The sequence below is a fragment of the Fringilla coelebs genome (genome assembly GCF_963513975.1).
Source record: "Fringilla coelebs genome assembly, chromosome: 7".
Taxonomy (NCBI): domain Eukaryota; kingdom Metazoa; phylum Chordata; class Aves; order Passeriformes; family Fringillidae; genus Fringilla; species Fringilla coelebs.
This window is the reverse complement of record NC_140035.1, coordinates 33,926,298-33,942,663: the sequence shown is the minus strand read 5'-3', so window position 1 is coordinate 33,942,663 and position 16,366 is coordinate 33,926,298. Positions and strand designations below refer to the sequence as shown.

The following is a 16,366-nucleotide window of genomic DNA, read 5'->3' as shown; positions in this document are numbered from 1 at the left end:
TAAGAGCAGGAGCACACAGCAGAATGAATCAGAACATCAGCACTGAGAATCAGTGCTGCTTCATAACAAAAACTAAAACAAAATGAAGAAGTCTAAGGGAAAAGAAATTTCATCCTGTTAATTGGATGTTCTCTCCCAGCCATGTTCTGCAGCTTTCCCTGGCAGGGCTGACCAGCCACTCCTCTCTCACATGCAGCCCTGAATGCCTCTGCCAGAGGCAAGGTCAGGGAGGGCAAGCTCTGCCTCTGGATCAGCCCACAGATCACAGCAGCTCTTGGGTGGCCATGTGAAGGGGAAGGACTCTGTGGGAAGTCAAGCTGGGGAGGTTTACCACTAAAAACTCCACTTTCTTCCAAGCTGAGTTTAAAGGACAAGAGAGGGGGAAAAAGAAAAATAGAAAATAGAAAAAGGAGATACCTCTTTTCCAAATATTGACACTCCCCAACTCTGGGATCCTCCACTCCTGCCCTGTACTTGTCTCTTGATGATGTGGTCAGTTTGAACCAGTAGCCAGCAACAGCAATACAGTACACAAACAACACACATGCAATACAAGATGTGTTGCAATATGGGGATGAACCAGAGCAGCCCAGATTATATTTAACATTACTGAAACTGATTTTTTTCCTTCCTTCACTCCAGGGTCAGCACAGGAATAGAATGTTTGTGGCATCAGGACAGCCTCAGGACCACTCACAACCATCACCTCATCTGAAGGCAGCTGCTACTTCTGCTCTGACTCTGTCTGGGCTCTGCAAGCTCCTTGTTCCTTCTTCACATGAGGTTAGACATGAACTTGGGGCTTGGGTAACTCTTACAATACCAGCAATAACCCCACTGCAGGACATTCTACCCCTCTACACCTTCTCCTAGTATGACCTTTTGCCCTAGTAATCTTTCTAGGACCTGTTCTGGAAACAAAACTTGACATATATGACCTTTAAAAAATTCATCCCATTTAAAAGAAATACTGTTTGGAAAACCTGCCTTGATGAGGGGTTCTTTTGTATAGCAGTAGCCAGCTGTTCTTGTTTGTGTACCTTGCAATGTGTGTTGACAGACCACAAAAGCTCCAGATTCTCACCTCAGGTACATCTGACCATATTCCACCTCCTCCATTTCCATTCAGTTTAACAAGCCTGGAGTAACCAGGCACACATCACAAATAACAAACTGCTTGAAGATTGTGATGGAAACCCCAAGAACACCTCTCTTTGGAAGATAATTCTGAGTGGTTAACTCACATCACTCAACCAGCAAGTTCACCAACAAAAATTGCTTAATCTCCCTGTGGTCATTTATCCTCACCAGCTTCCTTGGCCCAGCTGGACACAGTTGGAGGATCAGTTTGGCTGTGAGAAGGGAAAGATGAGGTTATAACCACACAGAACTCTGTATTTTCACAGTATCTCCTTACCTTCAAGGCTTTCACAGCCTGTGATCCAGAGTAATCAAATTCCCCTGCCTGGCCAATGGACAGACCCCCGGATCCTAGAATGAGAACTTTGGAGACCTGCAAGTGTCAAATGGCATGAAATCAATCAGTCCCAGTGTGGTGGATGTAGAAATGAATAGAGACTGTGCAGCACTGAACAGCCTTAAATTACAGAACATACATTTTCAAAAGAGAAGTTGCTTTCAAAATCACCTCAGTTTTACTTCTGGGAGTATTTCTACTGGAATTCTCCCATATATCTCCATTTAGAGAAACATGTGACTCATGGATAGACCATACAATAAACATTTTAATTGTATCATGTGCTTATAGACAACAATGCCTCACTTTGGCTACCCACAAAATCCTGCTGCCTCTAAGACAGCAAAACTGAAATTCAGTTCACGTTAGGAATTTCAGACTTATTTGCTAGGCAACCAAGCACCAACATTATACTGCTGGCATGAAATCTCATGGCCAGATTATCCCAGGGCACCTCATTATACTGCTATGAGAGTACCTTTCTCAGGAGAACTGCAAAGAAAATACATGAAACATCAGAACTTAAAACTCTTTCAAAGAAAAGAGAGTTAATAACACAAGAGAGGCCAGATGACTGTGAGATAAGCAGCTGTCAGGACTTTTATAAGAGAAGCCTCCTTTGACTTCCATGTGCTAGTTCATTCTGTGGGTTCAGTAGGAATTAACTTGCTCCCAGGCTCACTGACAGGCATGAAAATATCTGTACACTGACCTCCACTCTAGAAGCTGTCACTCCAGTCTTGGGAAGGACCGAGGGAATGGTGGTGCCTTTCCCTCTCTTAACCAGGGAAATAAATGAATCAAATAGGAACTAGGAAAAACAAACACATGTATTTACTGCCAAAGCTGAACTCAATATATACCAAGCAAAGAAGGAAAAAACAGGCCATTTGTGAATTCATGCAATCAGCTCTGCTCTGCTGCCTTCAGCAGGCAGATTTACACCATCTCAGAAGAGGAAATCATTATTTGAAATTTATATAACAACTTTGACATATCTGACAAAGCTGCATTCAACAAAGTGAGGTCATAATCAGGAAGAAAACACACATCAATCATGTCTGTGTGCTCTGCTTCTCTGTGGCTGCCAGTGCAAGGAGTGAACGTGCACCAGAAGCTAAAACACAGAGGAGCACACACTGAACCAGCTCAGGGAACCATCTGCAATGGTGCCTACGACAGAGCAGGGCTCTGAGCAGGCAGAGCCAAACATCAGTTGTGCTAAATCAGTGTTGTCCTCCCAGAGGAGGTACCAGAAAAGGGCTCTCCAAGCAGGCAGGCAGCAGGATCCTCAGTGGGAACAGGCAGCTACAGGCAGTGGGACACCACTGTCCCACTCACCCCACAGCTGCCAGGTTTCTGGCACACAGCCTGAGGCTCCTGACTGCTGGGAATTACCTGTGGAAGGAGTATGGATGGTCCTGCAAGCCTGTCAGGACAGGCTCTATGTTATCAAACCATCCCAGAAGTGGGAGTGCAGAGATTTGGAGAAGAGACACAGCTGAGTTTTGGAGTTCTCTGATACGCACTAGTCAATCAGATTGCTATGAAAGTTCCTGATATCAAGAGATTTACTTGCAGATTTAATCAACATCATCAAATTAAGATTAACATAAGCATTTCTAGGTATTCTTCCATCTTTGTCTCTCAGGAAATGCTAAATAGTTTATTTATGTTCAGACATGCTTCCTCTGCCTTCCACATCCCCTGATGCTGCTTAGTCATATTCTGTGACTATGCAACCAGTTGTTACAAAATTTGTGTGAAGTCACAGATGGGGGATTAAAATTTCATTTCGCTTAGGAGAACCAGAGTGAGGAAGTATGAATCCATTTACATAACTCTACAGTAATTATAAAATTTGAAAGTGGAACTAAAGTATATTAGAAAGTTAATGATTTTATTACAAAGCATCTGGCTAGTATTTTTTTACATTTAAGATAAAATCCTATTCCTTTTGCAGTCTCTTTTGCAAGAGATTTCAGCCTGATCCTGCAAAGGCTTAAGCACTTTAGTAACTTCCAACACAGATAATCCCACCAGGACTGCATACATACACATGATATGAATGGAATCACTGATCCAAAGCACTAAGAAGTCAATAGAGCTCTTGCTGCTGATTGTAATTAGCTCCAGATCAAGCTAAGCAGACACAAGCCTATGCATGACTGGGCCCTTTGCTGGGATCCTGACACTTCCAGACCCAAGATTTAGGACCACCACCAACTGGTACAGCAGCTGATAAACATTTGCACTCACAAGGCCATCAGAAAGCAAGCCCAGATCATCCCCCATGCATTACCTCTGTGTCCCTGGGCCCAGGATTTGCATCTGGATAGAACTGCACTGTGAAAATCGATCTGCTCTCATGCATAATTCCCTGCAGGAATAAAAGGGCTCTCTTAGACACCTCCTGACAAGCAAGTGAACAGAAAGCCACACCTTATCCCTGCAAGCACTGAAGGCCAAAGGACTGATGTGTTTCTAGGGGCTGTCAAATTGACCCCCATTTCATTCCCAGCCTCCTGCTCTGCTGTTAACCCTGCAGGGCCTGTGCAAGACTCAGCTGTCCAGGAGACAGAGCTTTCACTGCAACACCAAACACTGATAAGCTATAAGCATCTGACAGAGCAGCTACACAGGGCTCCCTGCACAGACAGGGCAGAAAAGAAAAACATACCTGGCAAGAAAAGATCACCTGGAACAAGGCTGTTATGGAATGAATGGTTTAACCACACCAAGCTGATTGGTTCTGTCATAGAAAAAGTTTTAGTCACGCTCCTGATTTCCATAATTCATTTTAAATGCTGACACAGGGTTGGGCAGAGTGATGAAGGGGACCACTGCTGTGGACAAACAACAGCTATGAAGGACCTAAACTGAGTTTAGAGATAGAGTTTGTAGTTTCAGTTGGAGCCAGGAAAAAATGATTTCTCATTTGAGAGGCCTGATAGCACCAAGAAGCAAGATCCACGGGGAGAGCACCCCAGAGGTGTGCTCATGGTCCCCAATTCCAGACAGGGGCAGAGAAGTTCCTCAAGAGGAAATCCAAGGAAAAGCAGCCCTGATACAACCTGCTTCCCTTAGGAATGGACAAAGGAGCCCAAACAGTCTCACATAGAGCCACAGTGCCATCCAGAGCTTCAGGGTGGGATGCCAGCATAGGACAGGGATGAGAAATGAGCTACTGACCAAACATTTTGCAATGAATTTCTGCTCTCGGAGTAAAGAATCCCAGCAGTCTGTCACATTTTCCCCAAATGCTCATGTTCCTTGTATATACATATAAATGTAAGAAAATACTTTTTTAAAGGTAAAAAATATATTTAAAAACTTTTAAAAGTGTTCATTCCATGCCTTGTCAGAGTCTAGAAACCTGTGCTGGTCCTGTCTAGCTATGATAGGTCAGGTCAGACCAAAAAAATGCCTTTTTTTTTTTTTTTTTTTTTCAAACTGAGGAATGCAACAGACTCTACATGACAGACTATTCAGCCCTGACCCTGTTTTTGCATGCTAAACCAACACAGTCCTTGTCCCTCTCCATCTGTGAAGGTTTAAGAGACTGCTGCTACTTTGGGGCTCACATGAAAGAACATCATTCTACTAGATCCATAAGATTCCTGTCCAACCTTTTCACCTTTGTCTCCAAATTCCAGCTAAAGCAAACATGAAAGGCCTGGGAATGAATGGGTTTAGTTTGCCAACACAGTGAAAATAAACTCATTACAAGAATTGAGCTGAACAGCTGTAAATTTGTTTTGCATCAATGTTTTGTTTGGTAAAATTTGTCTATGTTTAGATACCTTTCTGTGTTTAGATATCCTTCTGTAAGGATAAAGAGAACAGAAAATGACAAACCAAACTTCTTCTAAAATCATCAGATGGGTAGCTCAGAACAGCACCGTTCAATCTGCCAGATTTGATACTGAGCATTCATACCAAACAAGAGAGAGAGGCATATTTCCATGAGGGAAACTGCTTTTGAAAATACCTTCTTTTCATTGATTTCCTGATAACTAATAAGATTTTGCAAACTTGCACAACATTGGGCATCATGGAAAACATTTGATGTGGGCAATTAGAAACCTGAAATGTCAAACATGGATGTTACTTGACATTGGACTTTTATCTTAGATCATACAAGCTATTCTCTAGGGGCAGCCCCTCTTCCTCATGACTTTAGTCACTGGAATTATATTTACAATAGCAGACCAAATTAGATAGCAATGATATCCTTTTTCTGTGCTGGGCAGCACAGAAACAACACAACAAACTGGTGACAGGGGCTTGGCACTGCTGTGGCATAAATCCTGAGAGAATGGTTGTCACAGTCATTCTCTGGAAAAATCCCTTTGCCAGGATTTCTTCTCCTGGGAAGCTGAGAGACCTCAGAGAAAAAGGAAAACAATATTATCTATTTTGCCTCTCCTGGGTTTTGCTGCTTTGGAATGTGGTTGGAGATTGTTTATCCAACATGTGAATTGTTTTTACTTAATGACCAATCCCTGTCCAGCTGTGTCAGGACTCTGGACAGAGCCACGTGTCTTTCATTAGTATCTTGTTAAGCCTTCTGTAAGGATCCTTTCTCTATTCTTTAGTATAGTTTTAGTATAGCATTCTTTAACATAAAATAATATCATAAAGAAATAAATTAGCCTTCTAAGAACATGGAGTCAGATTCATCTTTCCTCCCCACAACAGGGGACCCCAAAAATACCACAAATGGTAGCTAAGTGAGCAACACCAGCAGTAGGGAAATCATGGGAATTAGTAAGGCTTCCGTTCAGGGAAATTATAAAGTCACTGCTGCAATCCAGTGCAGTGGGGCTGGTACAGAGGGGTGCCCATCATACCCTGGCTGTAAAGCAGAGCTCCAAGTAAAGCAGATGGTCAAATCAACAAATTTAGCCTTGATAATGTAAGGGCAGGCTCACAGGAGGTGAAATAGAGGCTTCCCTGTGCAGAGCTCACCTCATTGGTTTGGTCGTTGGCATTCACAAAGAGAGGCTTCCAGCCAGGAGGGAGGGAGGTGCCATCGATGGCATAGCTGTGGTTCTGAGCAGTGATCACAGCCTGGCCACTCACTGCATTCAGCACAGGCTGGTTCTGGCCTCTGCAAGAAAAAGGGATCAGAGGACAGAAGTGCCAAATGTGTTCAAGTGCCACAATTAGGAGGAGCTGATAATTGTGGGGCTATACATAACAGCAGTATGCTATTATGCTATATATAACAGCAATACTGGCAGCCAATCTCAAAATGATAAATCCTAGGAGAAACTTTGCTATTTCTTCAGCTTGATAGGGATAGATTATATCAAATCCTTTCAAAAAACACCCAAAAAAAGCAGAGCATCACATGGCAGCTGTCCTGGATTGAAAGATAATGTGTGTATTCTATTTTCCATCTGTTAGAGGTGGGGCAGTTCTCTTCTGTTCTCTGGGCAGTTTTCTTTACCTCTCCCACAACCCATCCTCCCTCCAGGAGATCTCTGCTGTTCATGGCCAGTGAGTGTCCCTGCAGGGCTGATCAAATTCCATCATCCCATGGGGAGATGCTCTGCCCAGGGGAGGAGCCAAGCATTCCTACCTGGATACAATCTGACCTTTGGAACAGCACAGCAGCCTTTGCCCACTGCATTCCCAGAGGAAGACCAGGCCCATCTCCAGCAGCCCTGGCCCTTCAGAGGAAAACTCCCCCCTTGTACAGGATCCTGCTCCAGCAGAACCACAGCTGGCACTGCAGGAGGGCTGAGCCCCCATGGGATGGGACAGTGCCACCACCCTGACCCACAGGGGGTCAGCTCCTGTTCTGACTCTGGCAGTGGTTTGTTTTCTTTTTTGTACTATTACTTTTTTTTTTTTCCTAGTAAAGAACTGTTATTCCTACTCCCACATCTTTGCCTGAGAGCCCCTTATTTTCAAAACTATAATAATTCAGAAGAAGGGGGTTTACATTTTTCATTTCAAGGGAGGCTCCTGCCTTCCTTAGCAGACACCTGTCTGTTCAAACCAAGACAGCAGTTTAAATGAAAGGCAAGGACAATGGCTGGGAGGAAATGGCAATATTACTGAGATGCCAGCTGCTCCTAAGGCAGCTCAGCAGCAGAGCCCTGCTGCTCCATAGCCCTTTCCAGTGCTGAGCTGCTCTGGCTGGGAAGAAGAGCTGCCTCACCTGTTGGCCATCTGCATCTTGTAGGAAGTAGCTCCAGCTGCTATTCCAGTGATTAGATGCCCCATGCTAATTCCAAACAGGGGCTCTGGGCGATTGCTCTCCAGGACCTAAAATGAAAAGGTTTTCAACAGATACTGGAGTGTCTCTGTCCAGCAATTCCAGCACAAACCATGCCAGTTCCCTCACAGACTTGGGAAAAAGCTCAATGCTAGAGTAGCAACAGCCTATGAAGGAAACTTTCCTCTGGTTCAGAGGGAAGCCTCAGAGCACAGCTTGGTGTCAGACTACTTGCAGGGAGTAAGCAATGACACTGCATTACAGACAATTAGTGACATGATTCCAGGTGGGAGCTCTGAAACCAGTGCTGTTCTTTCCTAAGGTCACAGAGGACCTGAAAGAGCACAGGGTACTTCAAGGCACTGGTAACTGTGGTCACCATGTTTGCCATGTATTGTTCACCAAGGTCTGTAAAGCCTTGTAGTAACTATTGGGCTGGAGACAAATCCCACCAGACCAACATGAGGAATACTCCAGGCAGCTGAAATGTCTGAACAACATTTGGCCTACAACAGGTTAGTACAACCAACTGCTTCTTCAAGCACTTGAAAAAAAAGGCAAATTAAAAAGTATAATCGGCCTATAGGTATTGCACTGTACCTTTCTGACATTCTGAATCACTTCCTGGGCCTTCATGGGATCCCCTGGACCTCCAGAAATTATGAGACCATCATAATCCATGCCAGTGAAATCATGGTCCCATGGAACCAAGTGCACTTCTGCACCTCGCTAAGAAAACAAACAAACAAAAAAAAAAAGCAAAAACAAAAACAAGAACGGGAATAAGAAATGAAGGGAGGAGGGAAACAAACTTCTGTAAGGAGGTTCTTCCTATGCTCTCATGTCCCAGAGCCTGAGTTTGTATTTCAGTCATCAGTTATCTCCTTTTCCCATGATCAGCTTCTCTCCACTATCTGACCATATTACTGTCACAAAACTGGCAGACTTGGCCTCTTGGAGCCATCTCAGTGCTTGTCAAGTTACTCTGAAATTCACTGATGAGATCAACATTTACTGATGGAAAGCAAAATAAGTGTGTATGCACACCTGTAACATATGTTCACTTTCACATATTGCATTCATCCTGACTGCTGAATTAGGGCTTCACAGCCTTGCTCTATGGCATGCCAGAAGTAGTCCTACACATCAAAACTGAGACAAAGATCCACACTAATTAAACAATTGAATCAGGGAAATCCTGTGCATCTAGAGAATATGAGGACATTGCCTTCTGTCCTTCTGTGTGGCTGAAGAAGCAATAACTGCTACATCACTGTGCTAAAAACAGAAAAAGCTTTTCACAGAATTCTAGAATCAAAGAATAACTTGGGATGCATGAACCTCATGAGGTCATCAGGTCCAATCCCTGCACAAAGCAGGGGTAATTCCCACTTTAGGGCAAGTTGCTGAGAGCCTGGGGAAGCTGTGTTTTTAATATCTTCAATGATGAACATTCCACAAGTACTTTAGGCCGGTTTCAACCATTCACCACCATCACTGCATTTCCCCTCCATTTATTTATTTTTAACAAAGTTGGGTTGACCTTCCTTCATTGTTATTTAGAGAAATTGTGCCTCATCTTTTAAAAACTCATCTTTTGTGGTACTCCCCATGGCTGTGAGGCTGCTGTACAGGTCCTCTTCCTTATCTCCTCAATACACTGAACCAAGTGCAGAAAACACCTCCCAGTGCATAAAAATCATCCTAAAAATTGTGCCTCACTCCAGGAGGGCAACTAACTCTAAAATGCATGTGTCCAGGTGGAAGGAAGGCTTGTGAGCACAGGTGAGGCTCTTACCAAAGCAAAAGAAGTGACAAGGGACACGAAGCACTGACCCACCTTTACCAGCAGACGGATAATGTTGTGCTTCAACCCACAGTCAACAGCTACAACTTTAATTGGATTCCCTCTGCCATAAATCTTGACTTCCTATAAAAAGACAAGACCATGTTGTAAATGACAGATGTCCCCAAACACAAAGATGGGCAGCAGAATAACTTTTCACCAATGTGTAGCAACTGGTACTTAATTTCTGTGGAAATCTCCAGGAATACTGCAGACATTAGTGCTTCCTTCATCTTTCTGTGAAAGTAGAAGTTATAATGCTGTTTTATATACTGTTGATTACAGTGATACCTTGGGGTTTTAAGTTTTTCTGTTCTGTTTTGGTGTGCTACTTTTAGCTTTAGATTAAGTGTTACAAGGATCTTTCCACAGGATGGTGAAGACAGAGCAATCCTATCCTAGCTGGAGACTCAAGGACAATCTTTTCAAACTTCAGGCCCAAAGCATAAACAATGTGAAAAGAGGAGGGTGGGCAAGCAAGCAAGGAGGATGAAACTTCATAATTTGAAGCTATTAATTGGACAGTTAATTCCTATATGGAAATGGACTAAAAGTAATAAAAATGTGAGATCTCATGACCAAACCCTCTTTTGCTTCCATCTCAGAGCCAACTGGGCAGAGTGTGCCAGGGTGTAGCCTTTGAAGGCACTTGAATAAATACCCACTTTATTCCTCTTAACTCTGTCTAGCCTCTGTTCCAGCTCCTTAAGGCATCAACAGCAGTAATGCAATTCCTAAGCAAGCACTCATTTCCATAGCTCATGACAAGCTTTTTTGCTGTGTGTCACCTCATTAGCAGTGAAGCAAAGGGCCAGTTCTCCCAGATTACTGCAGCCCAAGAGAAACAGGCCAGACACCCAGTGAGAGATTTTCAGCTGAAGTGCAGTCATCCTGCTGATGCCAGTGGAGCAAAGCTACAGATCCATCATATGAAACACCATGCCAGCCCTCCAGTCCCAGTCAGAGCACAGCACAGCTGGGGACAGCTGGGAGTGACCTTCTGTGCACAGTGGCACCAGGCCAGCCCTGTTCATATGGACCTGGCAGTTTTATCTCACAACTTTTTTTCCAGCTGTTGTTCCTTAACCCATTCCACAAAACAAATTGCCACCAGTCCCAAATCTGGATCATCATGCTTTGTACACCCAGTTATCTACTGGTCACAGCCAGAATGGGAGAAAGTGAAGTCAAACCAATATATATTATATGGCCTTGGTACTGTGCCATTGTCAGACAGCTCTAGCATAATGTAAAGTTATTTATGAATAGCTTCTTTCTGAAGCCTGCTGAATTATTTTACTTGCTACATGACTGGAGGCAGCAGTTATTGATGTTATTCATCAATAAACACATAAGGCTGCCTTCTTCCTCCTAAAAACAAACTCTGTGCTTACCTTCAGTTACACTCAGCTTCTGAAAGCTGAGATTGACAAATGTATTTTGCCCCAAGTGCCTTTTCGCTTGGGCATCATGGAAAAAACAAGTCTTTCTTCTTTTTTTTCTTTTACACCAAGTAATTCCCTTTTAATCAGCTTCCCTGGCATCTGTATTTCACATCTGGACCTCCTTATGAAAAGATACTAAAATCCATGTCCAATATGGCTGGTGCACGGTGACAAACTGAATTTTTTAAAAGGAGAAATATGGCCAGCCAGAAGGAAAGATATTCCCCCAGCAGATAATTCAAGATGAAGTCTGTTAACAGAATATTGCAACTCCTCCCCATGTGTTATACTAACTCAGTTCTTGTTTGAACTTTTATCTTTGCAGAGATTGAATGCAGAGGTTTCTAGAGATGCCTTAGGATTCAGCTTTTATTTTTTCAGATCCTGGACTGCTTTAATGCATTACTCTAAAACTCCATAGCCTGTCAGCTGCTGTTCTCCTGTTTTATTCAGACAAAACAATTCCTCTCTAAGCCTGTAACTCAAGGACACCTTACTGCCTCATACCCTGAAAAGTATAAATAAAAGTGAGTTGCACATAATCAGATTCAGGTTCCAAGAGTCCATAGTGGGACTGCATCACTCCACAGGGATTTTATGGATCCTCTACCGGCTGTCCTTCAAGCTTCTGGGTGATGGGTTTCAAAAATCCCAAGAACATTAAGGTGGTCATCCTCACAGAAACTAGTTTAGTGTCCTGTGTCAGAGATCCTTAAGAAAAACTCACTGTTCTTTTCTAAAGGGGCTTTTGAAGATCCCTCAATTTCTCACAATATCCATACTTTAAAAAATAACAAAATACCATGAAGCAAAGACCTACTTCAAAGGTTCTCCTTAGCTGTTCTCATGACCAGAGGGAGTTGTGGGGAAACACTACTTCAAGGTACTTTAATTAACCTTACTTCCAAAACTCTTCCCACTCAAATTAATTAGCTATGATTTGTTACAACACTTCCTTCAGCAACAAGACTGATTTTAGATGTTGCTGTCGCTACAACCCCCTTGTCACACTCTGTCCTGCAGAGACCTGACCTGTCTCCTGCATCTGGCCAAGAGTGTGTCTAGACAGAGACTAGACTGGGAGCTGGATCCCAGAACTGTTAAAACCCATTCCTTCTAAAGCCAGAGGATTTCCCTCACCTGCTCACAGCACAGCCCATAAAAAACTGTCCCAGTCTGAAAGGATTATGTGAGAGGGCTACAAACCGGTGGTTAGGGAGAGTAAAAGCTCCTGGTGGTACCAGTGCTGAGAACAAAAGAAGTACATGGACCTGCATGTATGAAGAGACATGACCTTTTGGTTGGACTGGTTGCCTATCTCTCATTTGCTCTGCAACCCTGATGATGACATGCACAAAAAAAAAAATCTCCCAACAAGAGTGCTTGCAGAACACTGTCAGTTTTCCACTCCTTGCCCTGGGTAGACAATGTTAGCAAGCACAGTCTGTATCAGTAACATTTAATCAAGGTAGCAGGGGGTGGCTAGGATATAATAAGAAAATCAATCACTCCTAGTGTACAATAGATAAGCAGGTTCCAGATCATACTGTATGCTGATTTACATGAAAATCACCATTTGGCAACAGATGGATTATCATGTCCAGTAATTAGCAACATTAAACAGCTTACCTCATTTACAGCTTTATATGTGGTGTTGTTTTTTAAGCCTATAAAATGAAGTTCTAAACATAACAAGACTGCCAAAGTGCTGTTAATCTTATTGTAACTCCTTTTAAGAAGCTATTTTCAGCATCTTTACAGTAATTCTTAGTAATTGCAGAGTTTAGCATCAGCAATCTTACCTGTTTCTGAGATTTACTGACACAAAATGGCTCCAGCTGCACCTTGCAATCCTAGATCACAACCTCAGTAAGCAATTGCCATCCTTCTGAGTAGCACCAAGGCCCTGACTCAGAACACAGTGGAGGTGCTGGCATTAGTGAGGGAGATCCCCCACAGTGAGATTGGAAGACACCCTTTGTATTGCAGTGGCATCCCAGGATGCCAGTTATTGCTGTAAATCCAAGATTTGGAGATGGAGAGTGCTTCAAGCTCCCCCTTGCTTGCTGACCATTCTGTTCAGGACTGCTTTTCACCCACACCACGAACACACTGCCTTGTGTGCAGAACAGTACTCAAGCAACTATTTGCAGAGCTCTTCCAGAGCCTCACTGATCTTGAGGGAACTGCAAAAACCACAGCAAGCATGGAATTTGCAAAAGGGAATGATACACTCGGTTCTCACTTCTTAATGGGATTAAGCATCCAGGGCACTCCTTACGCCCAATTAAACCCCCAAAAGGGGCCACAATTTCAGACATTGGGACTTGCATTTGTACAAGAACAGTTACTATTTTTAGTCTGGGCCTGGTTTCCTACATCCCTGTCACAGCACATGTCACGGTTGAGACAGCCACAGAGAATCACCACACAGTTTCAGAAAACTTCAGCCCATAGACAGTAACACCTCACCACTTCAAGTGTCTGCCCTCCTTGTCCTTCAGCCCAGCCTTTTATGCCCTCCTGTTGATGCAGTGCACCTGTGTGCCCTCTGTTCCCTTTGGTGGTTGGTCAGTGCCCCTGGGCACTCCATGGCTCGTTACCTTCAATAGCATTCACCTGTCCTGCACAGCTGCACCCAGTGGGGATGAGGCTGGGCCAGCCCCACTCCCAATCACCACAAACTGAGTGCCTGCACATCCCCATGATTTCTAAAATTCTATTCAACTTGTAGTTGAACACTGTTTGCATGCCCAGCTACCAAAGTAAAAACTTCCCTGCAGTCTGCTCAGATCTATGGGCACAGCAGCTAATTCCAGTAATATTAGATAAAGGGGATTCCTAATGTGGTCCAATTTTGACATTGAGAAATCTCTTCTGGAATCACCCCCAAAATTACACCTCAACACAGATTATCAAATGGTATTGTGATGTTTCCTGAAATGTTTTTAAGGAAAGCAACCATTCTTTTTATCAATTCTTTTTATGTTTGAAAACATCCACAATATACTTGATCTAACTGTATGCCCAATATTTCTCTGTCTTTATAACACACAATCAGACCACATTCAGCTCAAAACAAACCATTTTTATCTCCAACACTGCACATAAAGAACCACGGGGCTATTGAAAAAACAGTCCATCAAAGGTCTAGAAAGGTGCATGGTTTAAAAAAGTCCCCAAATTGTTTGTTTAGAAAAACTGGTCGATTCCCAGAGCAAATGAGGAGCAGTTACTACCTGGAGTGTACAGCCCTAATACTATGGAAGAACTTCTCACCTTTGTTGAAACTTCTGCAATTAAGTTTTGCTTATTTGGGTCTACAAACTCCACAGGTTGACCTTCAAACTCAATCTTCCCAAGTACTGTGCCCTGTGGAAATACACCAGAAAAAAACAAAGTATGAGCAAAGGAGAAGCTGTGAACATTGGGACAAGGTGTTGACAAGCCCAGCTACCAGAACAGCTGTTTGAATATGGGGTTTTGGCAGTTTATAACCATTTTTAACATTTTCAGAAGTTTATGAGCCTTCCTTGGTATAAAAAAAATCTGTATAACCCCCTTCCTTCAGGGGAGAGACATTATCAGCAGTAATATTTGTTAATAGGCAGTCTGGCAAGCTGTGCTGTGACATGAAATTGAGTTGTCTTCCAAGAAGATCGGAATTCAGATCCCCACATAACTGTCACATAGATCTGGGAGTAACCCACAAGCAGTTTGAAGATTTTTTTCATTTTGGAAACCCACTGTGAGGTTTTCAGCTGCCTCCTGTGGACAGCTACAAGGCAGCAGAACTGGTGTAAGGCAAAGCTATGTAGGAGGCAGGTCAGCACAGCTGTTTTCTGAATAAACTGTTAAAAATTAAAATCACCTCTAGCAAGCCCTACTCTGTGTTGCTGTTCCCACCTAGCAGAAGCTAGGACACTCTTGCTCTGCCAGCAGCATATCCTTCTTCTCATTGAAGTTCTCAGTGGAAAAAAAAACACCTTCTTTGGCTTTGCCTCACTCCTGAAGTAAGTGGAATTAACCTAGGCTTAACCTCTTCTCAGCTTGGGAACAAAGTGTGTACTACAGAACTTTTCAAGGATGGAAGGGGAAAGTAAAACAGAGGAATCAATGTTTTGTGGTAAATTTATCACATCCCACTTTCATGATCAAACATGTTAAACTCAGCTTGCTCTGTGGCTATGACACTAGTATTCACACTGGGATTGCTCCTTGGATTTAGTGATTCTCCTGTGAGATACTTCCCTGGCTTGCCATACCTGAAGTATCCTTGCCATTTCTCTAGGGCAAGCAGCAGCCAATATCTTGCACTGCCATACACACTAATAAGAACAAGTTTTAAGGACAGAATTTTGCCCCTAACAGTGGCTGACATCCTATGTCTTTTTTCTTAAAGCAAAAGATGCTCCAAGCTGCTTTACATGAAGCAGAAGAAAATAACCATCATCTTCAGCAAGTCCTGTTCTTGGAAATGAGACTCCTGAGTGGTGCTTGAGAGCCATGGTTGTGAGTGTCACCATGCAGTGAGTTCATAAATGCTGATGACAAAGCTCCTTGTCCTCAGCCAAATGGTGCCCTGCATTTACTTTCAGTCCAGTTTAACAAGCCACTGCTTATTTCTGCATTTATCATAAGGAGGCCCTGTTCTCACCCCCAGTTTTTATGGAGACAGAGAGTGAAATATTAAGTAGTTTTTTTCAACCTGAGAGAGCTGGGTGAAGAGGTGACATTATGCACTTTTTTAAGAGCCATACACCAATACCACTCAAAGTCATGGTACAATGGGACTCACTACCACACACTGCTAAGTTACAGGACAAACACTGAAAGTATTAACTTTAGATAAAAGGAATGGTGATCTATTATGTCCTAAGAAAGCAGAAAATATATTGCCATTTTCTATTGTATTAAATTGTACGTGTGTGCTATCTCTAAGAGCAGGACAATGCCACATCTTCCTAATAGAATTCATTTCTACAAACATTCTTTTATTCAAGCTGGCCCTTTCCTGTTTTGTTCTGTGGAATAAAAGGGGGCATAGGGTTGGGCTGCAGACTGAAAATTGATCATCTAAAGAAAAGAGCAGCTTCAAATAATCCATTAGAAAAGAAAGCCCTCCAAGGCAAATTTACATTCAGACTGGTTTTGATCACCATTTCAGCCAGTGTGAAGTGTACCTCCACATTAACCTTCACTCCATAACATAACCCTACCATCACCTTCAATTGTCAGCTCTTGGAAAACAGAGAAAAGTAATGACTATTGAAAATAATAGCAGGCTTCAGGCAAAGGAAACCAGGTTAGGAATACATCTTGGATGACTGTAGGCATTCCTCAGTCTCAGAGGGGCAGGACAATTTCCA

The 16,366-nt window shown here is 43.0% G+C and overlaps 1 protein-coding gene across 1 annotated transcript in view; it reads right to left on the bottom strand.

The window, feature by feature from the left end:
• The window catches only part of CPS1 (carbamoyl-phosphate synthase 1), a gene marked incomplete at both ends in the record, with an annotated part of 94,341 nt that overhangs the window by 65,881 nt on the left and 12,094 nt on the right, over nt 1-16,366 (bottom strand). Inside the window, 8 exons of the mRNA XM_084209012.1 lie at nt 1,418-1,513; nt 2,190-2,288; nt 3,780-3,857; nt 6,449-6,590; nt 7,650-7,756; nt 8,307-8,435; nt 9,547-9,636; nt 14,277-14,369. Coding sequence (XP_084065138.1) covers nt 1,418-1,513; nt 2,190-2,288; nt 3,780-3,857; nt 6,449-6,590; nt 7,650-7,756; nt 8,307-8,435; nt 9,547-9,636; nt 14,277-14,369 — 834 coding nt within the window. The remainder of the gene's footprint in view (nt 1-1,417; nt 1,514-2,189; nt 2,289-3,779; nt 3,858-6,448; nt 6,591-7,649; nt 7,757-8,306; nt 8,436-9,546; nt 9,637-14,276; nt 14,370-16,366) is intronic.